Source organism: Epinephelus moara, chromosome 5 (assembly GCF_006386435.1).
Source record: "Epinephelus moara isolate mb chromosome 5, YSFRI_EMoa_1.0, whole genome shotgun sequence".
NCBI lineage: Eukaryota > Metazoa > Chordata > Actinopteri > Perciformes > Serranidae > Epinephelus > Epinephelus moara.
In genome coordinates, this window is record NC_065510.1 from 34,263,294 (window position 1) to 34,288,240 (window position 24,947).

Sequence of the window (24,947 nt, forward strand, 5' to 3'; positions counted from 1 at the left end):
TTTGCAACAGAATTTAGTTTTAGTCTTAAGATTTTTGTACGTTTTTGTTTTTTTTGTCATGGAGAAGAGGTTGTCTTCTGTCCTCTCCCACAAACACCTGCAAATCTATAAAGCTAAATGAGAAAAGTGCATCACATCTATATTGATTCAGTTTTTAAGATCACTCTGTGTCTAAGATTTTGATTTAAAGGGTTGATTCTGGTTTAGTGTTTCTCACACACTGTTCTGAGGATGTCTGTTTTTCTGTGCTTTGTCTTCTTTTGTCCCACAGAGGTGAGTCAGGAGCTGGCAAGACAGAAAATACAAAAAAGGTCATTCAGTACCTGGCACATGTTGCCTCCTCCCACAAAGGAAGAAAAGACCACAGCATTCCTGTGAGTATTCTCCTCTCTCATCTCTCTAATTTAGGTTAGCAGTGCCTGCACAAAGCCATAAACTGAACTGAATGAGCCCATAAAAATGTGTTGAAATACTGACGTTAATGTTGGATTTGTATGAGAAATGAATCACTTATACTATGCCATATTATATCTTTGTATCACCCCACAATTACCACAATCCCAGGTTATTCTTTTGACCTTATATAACGCTATAATCACTGTGGAGTAATGATCATTAGAAAAAACTATGAGGAGCTTGGCCGATGTGGGATTGTTGTGGTATAATATACTGTAGCTACCAACACCAGTAGTGGGCAATATGGCTTTGTGCACTGGATGAGTACACAATCTAACAGTTTGCATTTGTTTATCTGTAACAAACAGCCAGAATCACCCAAACCAGTGAAACTACAGGCAAGTCTTTATACTTTCTTATACACCGTGTTCATGTGCATGCTACACTTACATTTACTTCTCAAACAAACTCACTTTGTCTGAAATGGGCTCGAAAAATGACATGAGCCCACTAAAGCCTGATTTATGGTGGGATGCTTGACGCTGTTGATGAGTGTCACTCGACAGAAATGACACATTTTCAGCAAGCAAAAAAAAACATTGTCGCTCGACTCTTTCTTTTCAGTTGGGCACCTGGAGAATCTTGTCGTGTTGTGGACACTATTATATTGTGATAGGGTATTCACAGCGAGCCTCTCTGATACATTTACTGGAGTTTAGTGTGTCCCAGCTTGAGTAACACTGGACCTGTTGACAAGATCACTGAAAGGGTTGGCAGGCAGCCGAAAATACCAGAAATGCAGGTTCTTTACATTGTCCTGAATTTGTTGGACCAAGACATATTCACATTTTGGCTCCCAAAACAAACAGCTGTCAGACGGTTCAGGATGATAAAATGTTGCTAAACAAGCCAGCTGGAGGATAGCGTCTGGTTACAATGGAGATGACTGAAACATTTTGCCGAAGCATTTATTGAAAATGTTGCGCAGCTCATCAAAAGTGTCAAGGGCTGTACCATAAATCAGGATTTTGGGCTCATCAAATGGTGTAAAGAAGTTCAGAGACACCAAAAGTGACAGTTGACACTTAGTGTGCTGTATTTACTTAAAATGCCTCATTACAGCATATTTAGCTTTTACATTGTCTCTCTCTGTCAGGCACAAAATGCAGTTGTAAGTACACTTTAAAACTTGCATGATAATTCACACTCCCTTTATTGTGTTTTATGTGAATGACTTACTCTGTCCAGATGTGACACACTGTAAATTTGCCCGCCATCTCTGTGATTCACACTTGCTGAAACGTAGTTGCATGCATGTTGTTTTTATTTGTTGTGGTAGTCACATGTTGAGTCTCTGCTGTTATATTGTGCTGTATGAAACTGTATGAAATAGTTAGAATGCTGATTTTACTTGTATTATAGCAAGGCATGTATCTTATCAGTGTTTAAGACTGTAAGTTAAGACCAGTCCTGGTCATTGGGAACAAGGGCCCTGCAGGTAACCACCTAACCTGTGACTGAATTACAGTATAGTTGAGATGCACAGTACAAACCATAATCTACTCTACTCTTGAGGGCCAGGATTACAGACCACTGAGGTATTATTATAACACCTATTGTTTATTCCCTCCATAGATTTCTTTAGGTTGTGCTTAGGCATAAACAAAAATGTTTATCTTGAACTACAGGTCACTTTGTATCCATGTCATTAAGTAAGTTTATTTTTTTCCATAATAACAAATGAATCTCCCCATTCCTACAGAGTGGACCCCTGTTTTATGTGAGTAGTATGTAGTTTCTCGCCTATCTCACCTCACAATATCAAAGGGGTGCTTTACTCACTCTGTTGCCACCTTCTCTTTACCCTCAAAATAACTGATTAATATTGCCTTATGGGCAGTAGATGTGACTTCATTCACCTTAAATCACCTTCTGCAGTTAAACGTTAACTTTTGCATTGCATGATCTGTACTTCCTGTTCTCACTGAGCTAATGACGTAGGATCTGCTTCTTTCAGACATTTAACATTCACATTACTTACAGTGTGATGACACATCCTCTCATAGAAATCAAACATTGCTCTAGTGTTCATTTTATAAACTAATGGGCTGCCGTGAAGCTGATAGATCCCATATTATTTATTTACCTGCATAATGAATCAGGATATTAACATTACATCTGCTATTTAATATGTTTCACTCTGTCTCACTGTTGGCATGTTAACATTAAGGTTTCTACTTTGGTTCCTGGCGGCCTTAAAGAGATCAATGTCCCAGCTTGTCATCTGGGAAAAATTGTAAATGATGTGTGTCAGAATCCCACAACACATCTCGTTTTTTATACACCTAGAGGTGTCTGTATTTGTGGTTGACATGGTAAAAAACAAGACAGGATTATGCCAAGCATAATTACAAACCTGTCTTGTTTTTGAATTGAAAAAAGATAAGATAAAATAATTGAGCTGTTTGGTGTTAAGGGTTCTTCCATGGTTTATCAGTCAGTCGATGAAAAGTGAACTTCTTAGTGGATTTGGCAGGTTTTCTATGAAAAAAGATACATTTAATAATACAGAGTGACAAAATGTTAATATACAGACACTGACATCAGAGTGTATTGCATTGAGAATCCTTTTTGTTGTTCCGCCAACTGAAACAAATTGAAGAAAATAAGCTATAAGCTAATTGTTCAGTCCTACTGCTGGTTTATATGTACACTGCTCACCGATTCTTAAAAGGACAGTTCACCCCAAATCAAAAGTACATATTTTTCCTCTTACTTGTTGTGCAGTTTATCAGTCAGTTTGATCTGAGTGTTGAGAGATATCAGCCATAGAGATGTCTACCTTCTTTTTAATATAAAGGCACTAGATGGCACTCGGCTTGTGGTGCTTAAAGCACTGCAAAAATACATTTAAGAAATTCAACAACAATGTCTCTTTCCAGAAATCATGACCCAGTTACTCAAGATAAACCACAGACCTTGTTGTGAGCAGTTTCATGCAGGAACTATTTTTCTTTCTACCAAACTACACCCACCAACTGTATCACTGCGCAGAGGGAAGGTTGCATCTACTTCCAGCTCACCTAGCACCACTGATCTAGCTAGCATTACATCTCAGCCAATGAGAACGCCATTAATGTTTCCCGCACTGTCATGAGCCAGAGCCTCTCATCCATGAGTAGATGCACGCTTCCTTCTGCGTAGTGAAACAGTTGGTGGGTGTAGTTTGGTAGAAAGAAAATACTTCCTTCATGAAACTGATCACAACAAGGTCTGTGGATTATCTTGAGTAACTGGGTCATGATTTCTGGAAAGAGACATTGCTGTTGAGTGTTTCAAATGTATTTTTTGGCACTGTGAGCACCACAAGCTGAGTGCCATCTAGTATCCATGGCCAATATGTCCAATACTCTGCAACTCACGTCAAAATAATCTAGACTGATAACTAGTACTACAGATAAGAGGATAAAAATACGTATTTTTGATTTTGGGGTGAACTGTCCCTTTAAGAGTGCTTTTTTTTTTTTTTTTTTTTTTTTTAACTTCACATTAACCCTCCCATCGCTGGATGTTATGTACCACCTTTGTTTCTACTGCATGTACAACATATAAGAAGCTTAACAATAGTTACACCACAAAATGTTTAGCTGACACTAATGCTAAGTTCATCTGAATCACTTGACCTGGACCCACTGGCCGATGCAAAACCTTTCCATTAAGTTTGATTCAGCCTAAAAGCTCTGTCAGCTCAAATGACTTCTCCACATTGGCTTGTTCCAGATTTAAATACTTTGTGCCATTTCCCAAAGACTGTTCTCCTTTTTCTTGCTGATGGAAAGAGCGACTTGTAATATTTGTCTGGCCCCGTGACCTCCAGAGCAGATGTTGAGCAGCGAGTACACATCCACAACTGGCCTCTGCCTCATAAGATTTAGTGGAACAGTTTTGACTGATCCTCTCAAGCTGTCCTAAAGTACTGCCCCATGGCCTGCCAAACAGCCTGCATTTTGAGAGACACACTTGTATCTCTGACCTGTAAACATTTTCTATAGAGGCAGAAAGATGACTTTGAAGGAGATGATAGGGATTTTTTCTTTTTATAGCTTGAAAACGACTGGGTGTATGTGGAGTGACTGATAATGTGTCTCTCAGTAGTTTTGAGGCGTCTCAGTTTGCTTACATTTTATCACAGCCAAACAACAATTGGCCAGCTCAAGTAGAGGAGCCAGCTCTGTTTGTTGTCAGATGTCTGACATGCTCATTTTGCAACAGGAATGTGGGTCAACTTCTAATGCTGCTAAATTGGACCCCCACCGGTGTTTGTAATCTGCTCTTTGTTTTTAATGTGCGCAGAGCAGACCACACAGATGGGTAGAGGCTGCCAATGAACAATTTCAGCTACCACATTGCACCACAGGCTTGTGTTTATATAGAAACAAAGGCTTTTGGTTTGAATCCTCTGCCCTCTGTGGGCTCTGCCGCCACTCTGATAGCTGGAGAAGAACCAGGTTTATCCCGTTCAGCCCCGCTTCATTCCAGCTGCTCAAAAACTCAATTAAAAGCAGCACATCATGCTCTCCGGCCAAAGATCACATTACTTGTCTCACATCCTGAGCGCAATGCTGATTCCTCATCCCACAGAGTTGTGGAAAATGGCCTCCTCAAGCCTTCAGTGAGTGCAGCTATTTTTGACGTAATGGGAAAGTATTCCTCTCGGCCACAAGAAGAGAAGTAACATTGCAGAAGAAATTGTTTTTCTCTCAGCCATTTTGGATTCTCTGGTCCTGACAAAGCCCACAGTGTGGCTTAGATGGAAGCACAGCGCGCCACCTGTCCAAACATCTGCATAAGTCGCTTATTTATTTATTTATTTATTCAGCCTCTTAAAGTGTCCAGTCTGACGGAAAAAATAAAGCTGAAGTGTTTCTGTTGTGTGTTGGAGACACATTCGTCCTGTCAGATAGAGTGGCCGTCTGCCTTTTCTCACAACAATGAGCCCAAATTTTCCCAGAAACGTTCTTTCAATCACAATCAAGTAACATCATTTGTCCTCAGTCAGCCATAACAGGGCTCAGTGCACAATCGTTTTTCTTTAAACTTCCAAAGATAAAACTCCTGCACACCAGGTTGTGAAAGCCTTTATGATCACAGTGTTTACAGGAGTGGTTTATATTTTATGTACTTGAGAAAATACAAAAAGTCCCTAAACCATCAAGTCCACTGCCAAGACCTAATGGTTTCAGCATTTAGATTTCTTAAATACAATCAGATTAATTGTTTAGTCATTAAAATGCCAAAAAACAAGTCTTGAAATTGCTGGTTTTGTCTTGAACCCAAAGATATTTAGTTTACAAGGTCATTAAAAGAGAAATGCAGCAAAATGTTGCGTTTTATAGGCTGGGAACGGAGAATGTTTGGCATTTTTGCTGGGTAAAGGACTTACACACTCAGTGGTTTATCAGAATTGTTTGCAATTACTGTTTTGTCAAACGACTAGCCTAATTGCCTCAGCACTAATCACAATTTTTAACTGATCTAGAAACAAAGATTTCGCCTGAACATTTAAAATAATATTGATGACTGAGAAGTGATAGGACAACCTTTGACCTTTGGACCAACCTTTTTCTCATTTAAATCCTCTATCATATAAAGATGTTACCCTTAATATACTTGTTTTCAAATGATGTGATCACATTGTTTGTCTGGTCTTGCTTTGGAAGAAAATGACTTGGTTAGAGAAATGCTCTTTGTGATGGGCTGTGCTGCTCCCTCAGAAACTTGAAACTCATTTTGGGATTGGAAAGGCTTTTAAACTCAGGGAAACAATTTGGCTCCAAAAATTGTCACTTAGCTCATTTGACACTGTGGACAACTGCAGAACAACTCCAGAAGAATAAGATCCACTGACTTTTGTCCACCGACACACAAGAAAACACTATACACTTTAGTATTATACACATGCTTGGTTGTTTTTAAGGTAAACTTGGTACAATAAAGTTTTTTAGGAGCATGACTGTCACGTTTTCATCGACTTCTCTCTGGTTTTGTTTGTGCAGTTTACCACACGGGGGTAATATATGTGAGGTCATCGTCTGCTAGGGTTGCAACAGTATGAGATTTTCACGGTACGATAACTGTCTCAGAAAATATCACGGTATTACAGAATTATTATCATCAGTCAGAATGACCCTTAAAGGAATGAAAACTGAAGGGTTATTTCTGTTTGAACTAATGTTTTATTACTATAATTAAAACCTGAAACTATTTTTTTTTTTGATGGAAGTAAGTCTAAAAAGTCTCCCTTTTGCAAGGAAGTAAAATAAAGGTGAGGTTCTCCGTCCAGTTGCTTTTTTTTTTAATATTGTAGATAAGCAAATATACATAGTATGATAGACATCAGTTTTCATATCATGATATACCTTGAAACTGGTATACTGTTGCAACCCTGTCATCTGTATGTTTATGGGTTTTTTTCAGTTGCTGATTCAGTTTCTCATCATTTTTGTTTGTTGCTTTCGTGGAGACAAAGGACTGCTGTGATGTCGCTCTGCTTTTTTTTTCTCTTTTTTTTTTTCTTCAGGGTGAATTGGAACGTCAGCTTTTACAAGCCAACCCCATCCTTGAATCTTTTGGGAACGCTAAGACAGTGAAAAACGACAACTCGTCACGTTTTGTAAGTAGAAATAAGAAGAATAAGAAAAGTAGAAAATAATATTCAAGAAGACAAAGTCCACTCTAGCAGTTGGACACTGTCACAGCACCACCTGGGCCGACCTTAAGTCGGCACCTGAATCAGATTTAAATGACGCGTTTGGATCCTGTAGAAAGTTCTTTTTGAGGATAAGCAGAGGTAAACTGATTGAAAGTACTTTGATTATCCTACTTTTCCTGTAAGCAATTGCACAGGTCATATAGACGGACACAGGCGCCTGCTAGTCATTAATGATGCCTTTGATGTACTGGATCCTTTCAGACTGGAGGCAACTCCACTTAGTACACTTCTCGATAGTGACGTACAAAAAGGGCCTTGAGGAAAGTCTCGGCCTAAGCATTAATGTGGTGAATTAATCTGCCAAATTTAAGAGGCATTCTCTAATTACTAAATAACTGTGTTGCCTCATAAAATGACTTAAGTGCAACTTTCTGTGGTCAGTTTAGATAGTAAAAAATACCACAGTGTTCATTTCACTTGATCAGGAACAGACCTCACATGTTCTGTATGTCTTTTCCAAAAAAAATACTAAAATTTACTTGTGCTGATGTGAGTCCAGTGTGTGGAAATAAAGTTATGTTGTAAACAGAATGAATATCATTTTAGTTGATTTAAAACGTGATTTTACAATTTAAAATATTGCTTTTTACTGTATAACAAATGGTAATGGCATACTTATTAGATTTAAAAACGCAATGCAGTTAGATGTATGGCTTATTTCCATTATGGTCCTCTAATATAATGTATTTATTGTAATTTATTCTGTAGGTGATGTGTATCAGTGTTCATGTATATGGAGAATTCATGCCAACTCCCAGGATATTATTCTATAAACATTAAACCTATCAGATGTTCCTCACTGTGAGGCCTCAGTGTGTGTTACAGCAGAACACAGTCATTATGTTAGCAATTGATTTCTGTGTATCTTGTCTTGTGCACTTCCTGAGTTTTTATCTTATGTTCATCTCTGCAGGGGAAATTTATCCGTATCAACTTTGATGTCACCGGATACATCGTTGGAGCCAATATTGAAACCTGTATCCTGTTTTGAAACAGTTGACTAGAAATGATGTAGCATTGTGCGTGTCATATGAGACATTGTAGGTGAGATGTTCACAAGGAGGAGAGTAGCCAAGAGTGTCTATTGGAAGCACTCATAAAACTTAATCCAACAGGACATTTTCATCATGGCATGCTATTGAAATTTGTTGGCACTATATTTGGATCTTGTAATATTTCAACCAATTTGACCTGTACACTAGAAAGTGTCTGGAACACTGAAGTTTTGGGTTTTTATTCTACATCAAACTGACCCACCACACAGATTTTTCTTTGACCATTTGGTTCAGACTTACTGGAGAAATCCAGAGCTATTCGTCAAGCCAAAGATGAGCGCACCTTCCACATCTTCTACCAGCTGCTGGCTGGAGCGGGAGAGCACCTCAAATGTAAGTAGACCGAGCTTTTACACTGTTAAGGTACTTCTTATTCCCTTTGTCTATTGTCACTCTAGACCATAGCTGATTTTGGCAGTTGAAAGGAATACTTATTTACTTAAACAAACAAGAAATATACAAATGGTCATTTTGCAGGTGAAGTATTCCTTTAACTAAGTAAAAGATAAGCCGTGTTTGCAACAGTATAAATGATCACATTACATAATTTATATTCATACTTTGAATTGCCAGCAGTTCTACTAAAACCCAGGGCTCACTTGGTCCACAAGTTTTTACCTTAAGAGAAAAAAAGAATAATATCTTAACCATGCTTCTGAATGTTTTAACCACATTTCTCTCCACAGCGGACCTGCTTTTGGAAGGATTCAACAACTACCGTTTCCTGTCTAACGGTAACATCCCGATCCCGGGCCAGCAGGACAAAGACAACTTCCAGGAGACCATGGAGGCTATGCACATCATGAGCTTTGGCCATGAGGAGATTCTGGGTATGTTTACCATAACACCAGAATAAAACTAACACAAACATAAAAAGGTTATTACTTTAAAATTACTTATCAAGGTCCCTCTGATTTTATGGTTTTAGAAGTTGAAGTGACAGTGAAACAACAGCATCTCAGAGCATCTCTGGCACTGTGACATATCTCAGGAGTGAACAAAATATGTGGGAAGTGTTTTATTTCAAAAGGGTTTTCATCAAATCATTCAGAAGTGACCATGACTTAGTAAAACAGAACTTATGAAGCTGTAGAGGACTGCTGGCCTCCACACACGAGGGACTGGTGAGAAATTAATATATTGGTCCCCAACCATCCTCTTCTGGAAATGTAAACAACGGTTTTGCCTTCATGCCTCATGCTATTATATTGCTTTGCTACCTATGACAAGAGTTAATAGTCAACTATGTCTTTGTATGATGGGTGGGGTTAGCCAGTAGCCCCAAATCATATTGGATTGGATGAATGATGAAGTCTTCAGAAATATCTTGATATTTTACACAAGAAAAATAAGAGGGATTTTGGTATAAAAATGATTTTGCATGCATCAAAAGATATTGATATTTAGTGTTTTTAATTCTTTGGGTGTTATGGGTTTGTTAAAAAGTGCTTATCATGTTTTTTTAATTGATATTATCCAGTGACATAAAAATGTAATCATGGTCCTCGCTTAATACCTCCATGACTATGAAACCAACGCGCTTTTGTCAGTTTCACTGCTTAAACACATCCACGTGATGCTAAAGTGGTGTCTTTCTATAGTAATATTGTTTGTTTGTTTTGTTCTTTTATATATAGCCATGCTGAAAGTGGTGTCCTCGGTGCTTCAGTTTGGTAACATTAACTTTAAGAAGGAGAGGAACTCTGACCAAGCCTCTATGCCTGATAATACTGGTAGGTATCTCACACACAGGCACGCACACACACATACACACACACACAATCCTTTTACATCTGCTTCATAACCTCGTAGCTTGGAGCTCACAGGTCAACACATTACTCTCCTCCTTTTCCTCTTGCCATATATACTCTCCTCACCTTTTCCTGCCTCCCTCACACTGCGTCCTCGTCCACAGAACAGAGGAACTGGTGATTTATGTCCTTTCCCTCCCCAAGCCTTGTCAACCTGCCATTAAGCCACATTATTGTGAGGATTTATTCCTGAAGGAAATGGGGCACAGCCTTCCAGTTCCTCCACATGTGGCACTGCATATTTGGCACTTAAATGAGGGAGACAGGGAGAGAGAATGGGTCTGATGCCAGTGATGCAGCTCGGCCAGATACTCCCAAATGTGACAGGCAGAATCCAGAACTGAAGCAGATGTTTTTTTCTTTCTTTAGTAGTGAGACTTGGCTGATCTAGACCGGATTCTGCTTTTTCTACTTTTCCACAAACTCCAGCCATGTAAAATATGACTCTTTCCTCGTTACATTTCAAAAGAAAACCTTTTTGAAAGGTTTGTGATGAGTCTTGATGTTAATCAGTAATTGTCAAATAGGCAAGTTTAGCTTTTGTGGCTTATAGAGAGGTTTGTAATAATATTGATTCAATTACCTAATTGTAAAAATAATTCAGGGAAAGATTGTCATCTCTATCAAATCACTCTTGAAGAACAAAAACAAATTTCTCAATCTTTTATTTCTTGTTTTGACAAGATAATTAAACATACAGATACTGGCCAAATATAATGCTTGAAATCTCCTATCGTAGCCTCTTTTTATTCTCATTTAATTCAGCTTTTTTTCCCATTGTGTGCTCTCCATCTCCCAGCCGCTCAGAAGCTGTGTCATCTGCTGGGTATGAATGTAATGGAGTTTACCAGAGCCATCCTGTCCCCGAGGATCAAAGTGGGAAGAGACTACGTGCAGAAAGCACAGACTAAAGAGCAGGTCAGTTTGCTAACATGATGTATATACTCTTCTGCTGCCAGATAAGATCCTTAGTAACAATGATGATCTATTGTATAGTCATGTAACTTAAGTAGGTCTTTTCCAGTTTAAAGCTATAGTGTGTAACTTCTGTCGCCTCCCAGCAGATAATGCATTATTTCAACTAATAAGCCGGCGGCACTTCCATGTACACAGAGTAACACTCGCCACACACCGTACACAGAGTAACACTCGCTTCACACCGTGTACACAATGCTACACAACGTGGCGAACACCAGGCTGCTAACATTACATTACGTTCATAGCACCATTTCCAAGAAAATAATAAAGTACTAGGTCCAGTACATGTAACAGCAACACATACTACTTATAATATAATTATAAACCAAGTCACTTACTTATCCAACAGCAGCAAGGCAACATCCGTGTCTGCCCTCAGCCCAATTTCTTCCTTCAGGGCTCTCCACCGACGAAAAGCGACGCCAATACAAATCTTTGTTTGCCTTCTCCGTCGTTCACTTTCCTTCTTTGCTAATAGACCTTCAGCCGAACGTCCAGGCTTTTTCTTTGTGGTAGGATCCACTTCTGAAGCGTGTCTCGGCCGCTTCTCCGCCATGTTGCTTTCTCTTTCTACCTGCGCTCTACCTCTTGCTATGAGACTCTCCGCTCTTCCTCCCCCTCCCTTCTTGTTGTGAGGAAGCATTTCCTGTGTGCCAGCGCGGGAATGTCGCCGGTCGACACGCATACAAAAAATGATATATATTGAAAAATACCGCGAGATGTTAGAGGAGCCAATCGGCTTAATCAGCATTGTGTCATCTCCTCTAGTAGTGGCTTGGATGAACGGACATTTACAGACCTGTAGAAGTTACGCACTATAGCTTTAAGTTAAGTCATTCGTTAAGTCGTTTCGTTATGAAGTAATGGAGTTGCGTGGTTGGAGGAGTTATTTCAGGCACCAGGGGTTCCAGTAGTATTTTCTGCAGAGACATTGTTTCACAGTGAAGCTGGAGCACTTTTTATAGGCTTTGATAGGTATCAACTCTACCTTTTTAAATCATCAGTACTAATTATAGCAGCTGCAATAGAAATGATCTGTTTTCTTGCCTCTGCGCTGGCGATATCTATAGCCAGAGGCATTGTCCTGTTGGGTTGTCCATCCCAATCTCATGAGCACGATATCTCAAGAATACCTTGAGAGGATTCCTTCATATTTGGCACAAATGTCCACTTGGAATCAATAATGACCTGATTAGATTTTGGTTGTCAAATGTCACTGTGACCATAAGAAATGTTTTTGGCCATAACTCAAGAATTCTTATGCTAATTGTGACAAAATTTCACACAAATGTCTGCCAGGATAAAATGATGAAGTGATGACATTTTATATCCAAAAGGTCAAAGGTCAGCTTCAATGTGACATCATAATGTTCTGCAAAAACACTTTTATGGCCATTACTCAATGTCATATCTCAGGAACAGAAGGGGAGACATTTGGTCAGATACTGAATTGGTGTCACTAATCTTGGGTGTCCATCTTGAATCTTTGCTGATTGTATAGGTCTTCTGTGCTGCCTGGGGGGAGATGTATTTGAAGCATCCACATTTTAGAATATGATGCGTTTTATTTGAAGTATTGTTAACTGTCATGGCTACATGTGAGTCTAGACAGACATGGATATAAATTTTAAATGCAACATTACTGGTTCACAGAGTCATATAAGTACGAGACAGTATTGATTCAAAAAAGTTAAAGGCACAAACCTGTGTCTATAAAAGCATGAGGAGAGGAGTTGCATTTCAGTAAGAAACATCCAATTAGAAAGCTTAAAATTCTGTCGCTAAGAGTAAGCGGAAGCTAAAGATATATTTTCACGACATAGATAGATAGATAGATAGATAGATAGATAGATAGATAGATATTTTATTTTATATCTATCCTTTTGCACTGTCTGCACAGTGGATCAATTCACAGTGAAATGTTGTTTCAATGCTCTGTATGCCTGTTACATAACTGTAGAATTGACAGTAAAGCCTCTTGAACCTTGGATTTTGAATTTTTTATAGCTCTGAATCAGAATCAAGCTTCCTTTCCATACAGTGGTCACTGAGCACCATGGGTATTGTTGTCTTAAGACTCATCAGTAAAGAGATACTCTAAAGTTAAAATCATTTGAAGACTTATGGCCGTAAGAGTGAAGACTTGCTGTGTAAAACTGATACCTTGCCTCGTTTCATATTGCACTGGGCACAAGAGAAGGTTAGTTTTATCTTCTGTGAAACTACTCCAAAGTACGTCTCCTGACTATGAATCATTCATTTAAAGTGCAGCACTCTTACAGACTTCTGATTGTTCTGGCTGCAGCTCAGTGGATACGGCTTTTGTTTCAACTGTTTTAGATATTAATACAAGTCTGACTCAGAAAGCATGTGGAACATTAACGGTACACAGCCTTGCCAAAATGTTTGAGTCCATTTGTCCACTGAAGATCTGAAAGCGTGTCTAAATTTTACTGACTCACGACCCGACCTGCCTGTCCTCGCTCTCTACCATGTCAGCTCTGTAGCTCCTCATATTATTTAAACATTATTTTCCCACTCTCCTCTCCTCTCTCTCCCTCCAGGCTGACTTTGCAGTCGAGGCGTTGGCTAAAGCGACATATGAGCGTCTGTTCCGCTGGTTGGTCCATCGCATTAACAAAGCTCTGGACAGAACCAAACGGCAGGGTGCCTCCTTCATCGGCATCCTGGACATTGCGGGTTTTGAGATTTTCCAGGTTTGGATTAAAGTCTTTTCATCTTTAAAGAAGAGAGTTCGTCCTGTTGTGCCTAGAGGAAATGTTTTGGTTTTGTACAGTCGATGATAATGTCTGTTTTTGTTGTTGTTGTTGTCTACATTTGAGGTTTTAAGTTCTTGTCATCTACACACCTTTTTAGTAAAACTATTGCTCTTCCTTTTATTTCTCCTCCTACTACAGTTGAACTCATTTGAGCAGCTGTGTATTAACTACACCAATGAGAAGCTGCAGCAGCTCTTCAACCACACCATGTTCATCCTGGAGCAGGAGGAGTACCAGAGGGAGGGCATCGAGTGGAGTTTCATCGACTTCGGTCTTGACCTGCAGCCCTGCATCGACCTCATTGAGAGGCCGGTCAGTGTGAATGATTAGCTCGTATCAATAATTCACTTATTCTTGAATTACTTAGGTTTCTTTTTAACCATGTAATACATTTTTCTACCTAAAATGGAAAGGAAAAACTAATTATGCCTTTAAGTTGTTAGGGCATCCTGTTGGCTGAGGGGTTTAAGGTGCTGACCACAATGCTCCCATCTATTAAACACAAACTACCTGAAATTGTTGTTTTGCTGATGTCGTTACAGTTTACTCTTTCTAAAGTCTTTTGTTCTGTCCTGTTTTAGGCAAACCCTCCCGGGGTGTTGGCTCTTCTGGATGAAGAGTGCTGGTTCCCCAAGGCCACAGACAAAACCTTTGTAGACAAGCTGATCCAAGAGCAGGGCACACACCCCAAGTTCCAGAGGCCCCGCCAGCTCAAAGACAAGGCCGACTTCTGCATCATCCACTACGCTGGCAGGGTACACTTGTTTTTTATCTCTCAGCAAGTTTCTGTGTATGTTTTTTGCTTTTTTTAAGGTTTTTATATCATTCTGTTGCTGCCCAGTAGATTTCCTTCGTGACTGACCCAATCCTTCTTTGAGATGTATGCGTTAGCGATCTTCCAAATATGCTACATTCCCCTATCCCCCTTACCAACACAGAAGCAAAACACCATGTTAGTTTGGATCCACAAGTCACACAAAAACAAAAACTAAACAACAGGTCAAGGCAGTGTTAGTCCAGCAACTCCCATGCACTGTGAGGTAAAATTACCGTTTTTGTCGGTGGAGTCTCGTAGCTTTGAAGACAGCGATAAAGCCGTTAAATAATTACACTGACCACGGATAAGAACATACAATACAATACAACCCCATTTCAGAAAGTCTAAACTAACTTACCTTTTTTAGTTATTATTATCGATCGCCACTATTAGCTACGTCACTGCTTTTGCTGATGGCTAAGTGGGCATTTCCATTTGAAGACCAGCGAAAGAACGCAGATGGACCCACCCTTCGAATACACTGTAGATGTGTTTTGAAAGAAAAAAATATCGGGTTTTCGTTGGAAATGAAAGGTTACTGAAGGATAAAGCTTTCATTTTATGGAGCTTATTTTTGGAGCATAGGTCAGTCTCTCTTCTACAAAGCACTCACCAAGACAGTTACATAGGAAAAATGGGAACTATATTGATATAGTCACAGCTTTAAAGGTTCATACAACTAATATCATAATACTAATGTTTCATTGCTGCTGAATGCTCCTTCAGTTGCTTTAGTTTGTCTTAAATTTCTAAGGTACTTTAACACATACCTTTTAATTAAGGTAATGTCTGAAAGGTTCGCATGCACTGGACTGAATGTTCTGTTTTACCTCCATATTACATAATGTATATGACTCCCTTGCTTCTTATTGTATTTTCGTTCTGTCCAATACGTCTCTTTTCTTCCCCAATCTTCTCCTGCAAAAGTTAAACAGCAAGTGAAAAGTTGCTACCGGTCTGCTCTCAGATAAAACAATGACGCAAGGTTCTCCTGTGGTGGGATTTCAGTGAAATACTGAGTCCTGGTTTGATTTATATGAGATTGTATTGGAGTGGATTTGTATGTCGTGAGTGGTGTTATGCAATAGAACTCAGTGTTGCAGGGAGACCTGCTGAGAAGCACATCTGCTTATCGTTATGTGGACTGTGTCGTTTGACTCCACGATCAGTCAGACACTCAGAGATTTGAACTGTAAGAACTCTGTGGAGAAAAATGTGCAGCAACATGAAGCCAAATGTTGTAAATGCACAAAAAATATTACCTCACACATGCAGTCTGAGTCACTGCTGTGGCCTGTGCAGTATATTAAGTCAGTATTTGACGTACGTCGCCATGATAATCTGCCTAGACTAGCTAGTTACACAGGTATTAACATTAATAGAGCTATTAAGACCTATAGAGCTGATACCATTGTGCTAATGCTTCTTCCTTATGTTTCCTCTTCTTCTGTTAAATGACCTCCAGCACAACCACATAGTTTAGGGGTCCTGAGAGACCTGCAGTTAGACCCCCCCTGCCAGTTCTGTATTTTTAAGGCTGTTAACTATATCGATATTTGAGTTGTTGTTGTTGTTGTTGTTGTTGTTTTTTACATAGATGCATCACATGGACAAACATGTCTGTGCTTTCTACAAAAAAAAATGCTTTCTGTATTTTTGCCTTCACTATCAGCAGATAACAATATATCTTTAATAATTTCGAGCTCTTAACTTTATCCAGATCCTTATAACTATGCATGGAGGTTGAATCAGTATTGTTGTCTCCATAAACATATCGTGACTTAATTCTCATAATAAGATATTTGATTCACAGCTCTCATGTGTAAATGAGTCTTTTACAGTTTGACATTTGAAATACTCAAGAACATATATTTTAGAAGCTTTGTGGGGCTTACTTAGTTATGCATTATACCAGGATGTTTTTGATTATTTTTTATGTTTATGAAGATCACAACATTTTAATCTAATGTCGTAAACTACTGTGATTGAACCCTGATAAATGTCCTCTCCCCATATGCCAGCCAATATTAGCCTATGAAAGATATTATATTAGTATCAGCTGTGTGGCCAACAGATATGACATTTGAATTACGCTACATTTATTTGCTATAATAATAATGATGCTAATAATAATAACAATAATAATAGACTTTGCTTTACGAAAAAGAAATTATATGGGGCATCGGTGGCTTAGTGGTAGAGCAGGCGCCCCATGTACAAGGCTGTTGCCGCAGCGGCCCGGGTTCGAGTCGAGCCTGTGGCCCTTTGCTGCATGTCATCCCCTCTCTCTCTCCCCCTTTCACACTTAACTGTCCTATCCATTAAAGGCAAAAAATGCCCAAAAAAATCTTTAAAAAAAAAAAAAAGAAAGAAAGAAATTACATGCACCCAGTGCTCCACATGAATACAGACATAGAGCAAATATAAAAACAGGAATGAAGTGCCATAATTAATGCAAAATCGGATGGAAAATTAAATAATTTAATAAAAATAAGGTAACGATTGAGGTGAAAAAAGAAAACATAGAATGTATAACTTAAGATGGAAAAGAAAACCCTCTTAATAATAATTATAAAAATAAAGTTAAAAAATAGAGAGCATAAAATCAAGTAGATTGTAATATTTCAAAAGAAGTGAATCAGTGCACAAGTGCAAAACAAAGTGCAGAAAAAGAGATGAAGGCCTGCATCAGGAAAGCCATAGCTAGTTATAGGCTAATGTGAAGAGGTACGTTTTTAGCTTTCTTTTAAAATATGTAGCAAACTTCTTATTGGAGGGGACTGCTCATTGTTCCAACAGCCTTGTTGGTCCGAAAAATGCCCCGTTGTTCCGAAAAATGCCCCATTGGACCAAAAGCCAATTTCTATAGCAGTCTGTTATCCCCAAAAACAAACGCCCATTGCTTCGAAATTTAGTTTCTCTGAAAATACACACTTCCAATGTTTGCGTTGTTTGTTTTTGTAAACCATGGATATGTTACATTTATCAGCAATGCTGTGGTGAATGTTTGCTTAGATTTAGGCACAAAAAACACCATGGGGATTTGTTTTTGTTACAACGATCTGTTGGCGAAATGGGCTTTCACTCCAATGGGACATTCCTCGGAATATATGGATAACTGAACTGAAGTACAGAAATGCAATGACCTGCTTTAGATCCTGTAAGAAAGCAAGTTAAAGGGATTTTCATCAAAAAATGTTGATAATGTAAAAAAACAGTGTGTTGTTATCAGATTGTTCAGAGTCGTATTGCATCGGCTTAGTCAGACTGTAATTGTGTTATTAGTTTTGTACTTATCTGAGCTGTGTCACTCGCTTACCGCAGGTTGACTACAAGGCAGATGAGTGGCTGATGAAGAACATGGACCCCCTGAATGACAATGTGGCCACACTTCTACACCAGTCAACTGACAAGTTTGTGGCTGAACTTTGGAAAGATGGTAAGCTGCCACCTTCTTATCTCTAAACACTTGAAATGGTGCCAGATACTAGAATTGATCAATTTTATTAACCCATCCTTTAAGATTCATTCAGTATGTATTGATTTGCTTCAGTTAACAATCATGTCAGTATGTCTCTCACTCAAGCCTACTAACAACAGCTGTCTGCCTTGTTGACCCAGGCCTATACGTTTATGATTTCTAAGAGTCAATGTAACACCCCCTCCCCCTCCTGTCTCTCTCTCTGTGTTGTAGAGATTCAGACCATTCAAAGGGCTTCATTCTATGACAATGTCACTAGTCTGGATGACCCGGCAGGTGAATGAATGGGTCGTGCTATAGCAGACCTGGGCCAAAATAATAATAGCTGAAATTGAACAGTTTTGGGTTGTGAAGCTGCTCGGGGTGCTTGGTTGGCTAAATGTAAGCGCTTTCCAAGCAGTTTGACCTCTTGACAGTGCACTGGTATATTTTTGCCCAGATCTGGCTGTTTGTTTCATGCTTCAGCCGATGCTGTGTCTGTCATAGCTACAGTGGCTCCCATGTGCTTCCAGGCTGCATGGCTCTCTTGTCTCAGCCAAAAGCAGTAGTGCCTATAAATAAGCTAAAGTAGAATGTAGTCAATATCTCCCTTTAGTTGAACTAGTGTCCTAGTATTTTTTAGGTTGTCTCGTGACCTTCGTATGGTCCATAGCCCTGAAGCTTTAGGATCTAGAGCAGCAGTTTGCGGTCTGTTTTTGTCCCTCCTCTGCGATGTGATACATCCACGAGCAAATTAAAGATTTGAAGCTTGACTGAAGAAAATTTAATGACATTAATTTCCCGCCTTCCCCCTGCCCTGCTAGGATCACAGTAGCGGGGAATTGGAAGCAGATGTTGGTATTTGTTTTGGCTCTGAGCTCAGACGTCAGTGTGGAGGGTCTAGACACAAAGTCCATACATCACCTCGGTTTAAACTCAGGCAGTCTGAGACTCATCAGATGCTCGTAACTTTAATTGAGTCGACATTAATAAGTGATATAGTGTATTATTTTATATTTTATAATTGAGTGTTAAATCGTAACTCATGTGCTGTGTCATTTTGTCAAGTTTTTTTTTTTTTTTCAAGAATAAACCCTCTGCTAGATTATAAAAAGATTTGCTGTTCAATGGATCAGCATGGTGATATTCTGTATTTTATTTTTCTAATTCCACGAAAGGACCAAAACTAGCATTGACTTGAGCTGTAATTGTCATGACTAGCTTGATTTATTGTATTCCTTTGTGCCATGTCAAACTTGACATCCCCAGTTTGCAATGCAGCGTCTCTGTCTCCAAGCCTGAGCAGAAATGACGCTGTGATGTCACTTGTGTCATTTTCTCACATTTGACAAAGCTCCGTGCAGAGCCACAGAAGACAGTATTAGGTCTGCAACTAACAATTGTTTTCATTAAACTGCTAATCAATTGTTTCATCTACAAAACATCTGTAAACTGTGAAAATGCCCATCACAGTTTCCAATGTGACGTCTTCAACTATCTTGTCTTGTACAACCAGCAGACCAAAACCCAAATTTATCCAACAAAAGATACAGTAAAACATGAAAAGCAGCAAATCCTCACATTTGAGAAGCTGGAACCACCAAATGTTTAGCAAAATTGACCCACAACATTACTTGAGTTATTATTTGATTATCAAAATAGTCGCCATATTATCTGTTGATTGACTTGCCAGTTAATTAGCTAATCATTGCAGTTTTAGACATAATACATAACACTGGAGTGCCCCTTTAATATTGGTTATGACCATTATATTGTAATATTTTTACCTCTTACGTTTAAACATGTTGAAAAGAGATGCTTTTACTGCCATTGTGCTGATGCAGGTTCTGTGGAATGAGCAGTAAAATGCAGAAAAGCCCTCATGTAGCTTCCATCAAGCATCAACATTCATCCACTAGGACCAGAGAAGAGCCATTCAGTTCTTGCAGTGTAACATTGTTAGTGCTTAGTGAGTAAAGCATCCCACCACAGTAACACAACATAAAGAGCCCTGTATGTACACAGGAGTAGATAGGCTATGCTCTCCATTTCCATCTGTAGAAGCTAGTGCTAGTTGTAGACTTTGAATGCTACTTTGTTAGACTGCTGTTGTTTGACCGTAGTGTGTAATGTTTTCTCCATCCATTTGCACTTCATGTAGCCACCTAATGTCACTGTGTTGCTGCTGCTGTTTGATTTATCCCCATGAAGTCTTTTTGCTCTAACCAGTTCTCCATCGTCTTCCCTCCAGTGGACCGTATTGTGGGCCTGGACCAGGTGGCAGGGATGAACGAGACAGCCTTTGGCGCCACCTACAAAACGAAAAAGGGCATGTTTCGTACAGTGGGACAGCTCTACAAGGAGTCGCTCACCAAGCTCATGGCCACACTGAGGAACACCAACCCCAACTTTGTGCGCTGCATCATCCCCAACCACGAGAAAAGAGTAAATAAACAATTATTACAAATTCAGTTGGTAGAAGCTGAGCAGCAAGCAGTGGAAAGGGAGCGACCTGAAACTTTTTTCATTATATTGTCATTATCATTGATTATCCCTGTAGAGCAGAGCAGAGCAGAAATTGTACATTAAAACTCTTGAAGTGTAATGTACAAATGTGTATTTGTCTTTTCCTTCAGGCTGGTAAACTGGAGCCTCACCTGGTCCTGGACCAGCTGAGGTGTAATGGAGTCCTAGAGGGGATTCGCATCTGCAGACAGGGTTTCCCCAACCGCATCGTCTTCCAGGAATTCAGACAGAGGTGACAAACAACAGAAGAGCCGTTTTGAACTCTGTAACTTCATTTCACAGAGGACAAGCTTATATTAATGTTCTCTTTTGTTCACAGATATGAGATCCTGACACCTAACGCTATCCCCAAAGGATTCATGGATGGGAAACAAGCCTGTGAGAGAATGGTAGGGCTTTTTGTTTTGTTTTTCCATGGTTCAATTTAAAAACTGCAACACAGGAAACAATGACTTACTGTATATTCTGCTGAGCAGCCATAATTTAGAAACTATTAGGCTTTTTCAAACAAAAGGTTCGAGGAACAATAGAACCAGAGGAACAAACTTTAGAAACTAAAGTCCCTTTTGCTTTTCCACTGCATCTGAAGAACCGTGATGATTATCAAATAAGACCCATGGCAAATTAAAGAATGAGGGCAAGTGTTTGAAACACAACAACACAGAGTTATTCTTTTGTTCGTTGTATTAATTGTTGCATGACTCTGATGTTTGAGTTTAATGTGAGAGATGAATGAAAAGAAGAAAGAAAGGAAACTGTAAACTCAAGCACCTGTCTCCACAGTGATCCGCTGAGTGTTTGATGGTTATTTATTTCTGCTACACATTAATATCAAGTTTTATCTCTTTCATTCACTGGCTTTGTTTTCTTTACCTCTCTCTTATTGACTCCCTTGCTGCTATCCAGCTGCATGATGCAGGTTTAGTTCTTTAGTTCTTGAAAAGGTTGTCAGTCCCCGGGGAAAGTTCCTGCGGTGGAAACACCTGAACACAAATACTCGCTAGATTGTAATGTCAAACTGCCTTAAATTTAACATGCCTTAAATATATTAAATCAGAATGTAATTTCACCCTGCCTACAGAGGTAAATCCTGAACAACTCCTTATGTTCCTTTTATAGATCCGAGCCCTGGAGCTGGACCCCAACCTGTTTCGTATCGGTCAGAGTAAGATCTTCTTCAGAACCGGGGTTCTGGCTCACCTGGAGGAGGAGAGAGACTTGAAGATCACCGACATCATCATCTACTTCCAGTCTGTTTGCCGTGGATACTTGGCACGCAAGTGAGTGTCAGATCTCTAGATTGTCTTATAGATTTCTTACGTATGAACATATATCAGCATTTGGATACTCAAGATGCATTTAAGGATGCCAATCCCATACTCAAACTCCGAGAGGTAATCTGAGGCACAACACATCCAGAAGCGTCTGTCGTGATTAGCATTTATATTAGTGCATAAAGCAGCATGATGAGGGAAAAAGTTTGGTGCATTTACAGCTCATTTGTACACTAACAGCCCAAACTTGGTCTCCAAAAACACCTACGACTTTAAAAACACTGCTGTACCCAGACACTGATTTGTCACCTGTTACTCTTTCTTTCTTCACTCAGGGCCTTTGCTAAGAAGCAGCAGCAGCTGAGTGCTCTGAAGGTCCTCCAGAGGAACTGCGCTGCTTACCTGAAGCTGCGACACTGGCAGTGGTGGCGGCTCTTCACCAAGGTAAGAACCGGACAGCTACCTCTTCCAACAATATAGTTCATATATGCTACACAGATGATACACAGCTCCACATCTCTGCTTCACCCAATGATCTGAGCATTTTCACAAATGCCTCGAACGTTTCTCCAGTTAAAAAAGGACTAAACAGACAACAGAGAAAACTAAAAATCTCTTGACAGAGTTTGCTCAGTTTCCTTTGAAATGTAGGTGTTTAAATTTTAATGTTGCAAAAATGTCTCAACATCTACATTTCTATGGCAACTGAGGAAACTCCAGCTCCTGATGAGGGCCGCGTGATGCAGTCAGAATCTCCAGAACGAGCGGATAAGTGGACCTTGAGATGATTTTGTCAGCTACTGTTGATTTGGTCTTGTGTTTGCGGGCTATTGAAAGACGTCATACCTATAATCTACAAGGTAGCCTGAGACAGACAGTAGGTTGTAAAGAACAGGGGGCCACAATACTCTTTTGTGGAGTTTGAGTCAACGCCATCAGACCTGTAGGAAACACTGTTACTACTACTAGATTGTGTAGCGAGTAAGCTCATCTAATCATGACTGACAAGGGTCAGTTCTAGCAAAACTTTAAATTAAATTAATCCTTTAATAAGTTCATCCATCCATCAGTTTTCTCCTGCTTATCAGGGTCCAGGTCAAGTTAACTGATAAATTATATTACTTGGAATAACATACTGCTTGGAAGTACTAAGAAAATGTGATTAAAGATGTCAGTAAATGTGCATTCATAATAAATAATTGTCAGCCTTATTGTCCCTACTGGTTGTCCCTCACTTGTACGACCATAAAAATGATATTCAGTTGCATTCTGTGTCTTATAAAGTGTTAAAATGCAGTCATCCTGCAGAGGTTTATTTGTTCTTCCCTCTCTCTCTCTCAGGTGAAGCCTCTGCTGCAGGTCACCAGGCAGGAGGAGGAGCTGCAAGCCAAAGATGAGGAGCTGGTGAAGGTCAAGGAGAGACAGCTCAAGGTGGAGAATGAGCTTGTGGAGATGGAGAGGAAACACCAACAGGTAAGCGTGCCCTCTGTGATGCAGAGTAAATATTTCACCTCGTACAAGCTGATGTAGCACTGACAGTTGAATAATCAATGTTGCAGCTCAGAAGGCTGGATGTTTTTCTCAAATTGCCTCCTCTCTCCAGCTCGTAGAGGAGAAGAATATTCTAGCAGAACAACTCCACGCAGAGACGGAGCTGTTTGCCGAGGCCGAGGAGATGAGAGTTCGCCTGCTCTCCAGGAAGCAGGAGCTGGAGGAGATCCTTCATGACCTGGAGTCGAGGGTGGAGGAGGAGGAGGAGAGGAACCAGAGCCTGCAGAACGAGAAGAAGAAGATGCAGTCACACATCCAGGTTTATATCCTCACATATTTAAACCAAACTTATACATACACATCTCTCTCCGTTTTTTGTTTTGATATGCTGACATCCATGCTGTTAATACCTGCCTTTCAGAAGCATTGTAAACTATCAACACTGTCCTCATCTGAACCTTTAAAGGGCCTTCCTGGCATTTATATACTGAAGTTAAAGAGAGTTCACGTCCATGTCTCGCAGATCTGATTAGACCACCCTGATAAGTGTAAAACTCTTAAATAATACCTTAAGGTGTTTTTATTCTTTACTTTGATTGTTGCTTATTTATACATAAATATTTAATAATGTAGAGAAATACTTTTATGATTTAAAGACGAGTGTTCAGGGGCTTTAAAGAGTTGTAGCTGTTAAACTTCACTTTATAAACTTCAATTGTCTCGCATTAGAATGGGTTATCAATCTTTATCTGTGCGAATGTGTTTGTGTTTTTTTCTCTGCAGGACCTGGAGGAGCAGCTCGATGAGGAGGAAGCTGCAAGACAGAAGCTGCAGCTGGATAAAGTGACGGCCGAGGCGAAGATCAAGAAAATGGAGGAGGACATTCTCCTGCTGGAGGACCAAAACTCCAAGTTCCTTAAGGTGAGAGGATTAGATCTGTAAATGATGCATTAAACAACATCAGAAATACCTAAAAGAAGGTGATGACGCATGTTCATTAGTGATTAATAAAAATAGATTGTGTATTTTGACCTTTTTACATCCATGTAGTATGTTTGTGTCTTGAAGCCTCCAGTCTAACCCCACACTTTGATTTTACCCAACAGGAGAAAAAGCTTTTGGAGGACAGGATCGGCGAGATGACCTCCCAGCTGACAGAAGAGGAGGAGAAAGCAAAGAACCTCGGCAAGGTCAAGAACAAGCAGGAGCTGATGATGGTTGACCTGGAAGGTGAGAGACTCTGACTTCCAGTGAGATACTGTGATTGGCTCCATGAATAGGAAACCTTTACCAGAACAGACACAAAAGGACAGATGGCCACCGTCACATCAGTTCCATGACTAGTTCATGTTTGGTAGGTGACTGTCCAGGCGAATTTACAGTAGCCTGTATGTAAGATAAACTGTATAAACATGAAAAATAACCAGCTACACTGAAAAATATGAATGAATTTCAGAAAGAGAAAAAATCTTTAAATGATTAACATTTGATGAATGGCAAAAATATATTTTTCCTGTTTTTTATTGTCAGTAATACATTCTGAAAAGTTAACAAGCAACATTGTTTTTATGATTTAAGTGTGGGGTC

General features: G+C 39.5%; 1 protein-coding gene across 3 annotated transcripts in view; it reads left to right on the top strand.

Annotated features, from left to right (window-relative positions):
• Positions 1–24,947, top strand: part of LOC126389773 (myosin-10) — a 667,776-nt gene that overhangs the window by 31,485 nt on the left and 611,344 nt on the right. For 2 of the 3 annotated variants that reach the window (XM_050043641.1, XM_050043640.1), the window contains exons 5-26: positions 272–374; positions 765–794; positions 2,159–2,176; positions 6,977–7,069; positions 8,082–8,145; positions 8,458–8,556; positions 8,910–9,053; positions 9,861–9,956; positions 10,834–10,952; positions 13,577–13,729; positions 13,931–14,104; positions 14,374–14,547; positions 17,934–18,048; positions 20,321–20,514; positions 20,706–20,827; positions 20,915–20,984; positions 21,715–21,875; positions 22,205–22,313; positions 23,211–23,342; positions 23,473–23,679; positions 24,144–24,281; positions 24,467–24,590. In XM_050043641.1, coding sequence (XP_049899598.1) covers positions 272–374; positions 765–794; positions 2,159–2,176; positions 6,977–7,069; positions 8,082–8,145; positions 8,458–8,556; positions 8,910–9,053; positions 9,861–9,956; positions 10,834–10,952; positions 13,577–13,729; positions 13,931–14,104; positions 14,374–14,547; positions 17,934–18,048; positions 20,321–20,514; positions 20,706–20,827; positions 20,915–20,984; positions 21,715–21,875; positions 22,205–22,313; positions 23,211–23,342; positions 23,473–23,679; positions 24,144–24,281; positions 24,467–24,590 — 2,639 coding nt within the window. The remainder of the gene's footprint in view (positions 1–271; positions 375–764; positions 795–2,158; positions 2,177–6,976; positions 7,070–8,081; positions 8,146–8,457; positions 8,557–8,909; positions 9,054–9,860; positions 9,957–10,833; positions 10,953–13,576; positions 13,730–13,930; positions 14,105–14,373; positions 14,548–17,933; positions 18,049–20,320; positions 20,515–20,705; positions 20,828–20,914; positions 20,985–21,714; positions 21,876–22,204; positions 22,314–23,210; positions 23,343–23,472; positions 23,680–24,143; positions 24,282–24,466; positions 24,591–24,947) is intronic. The other variant, XM_050043642.1, reaches the window with a different exon arrangement.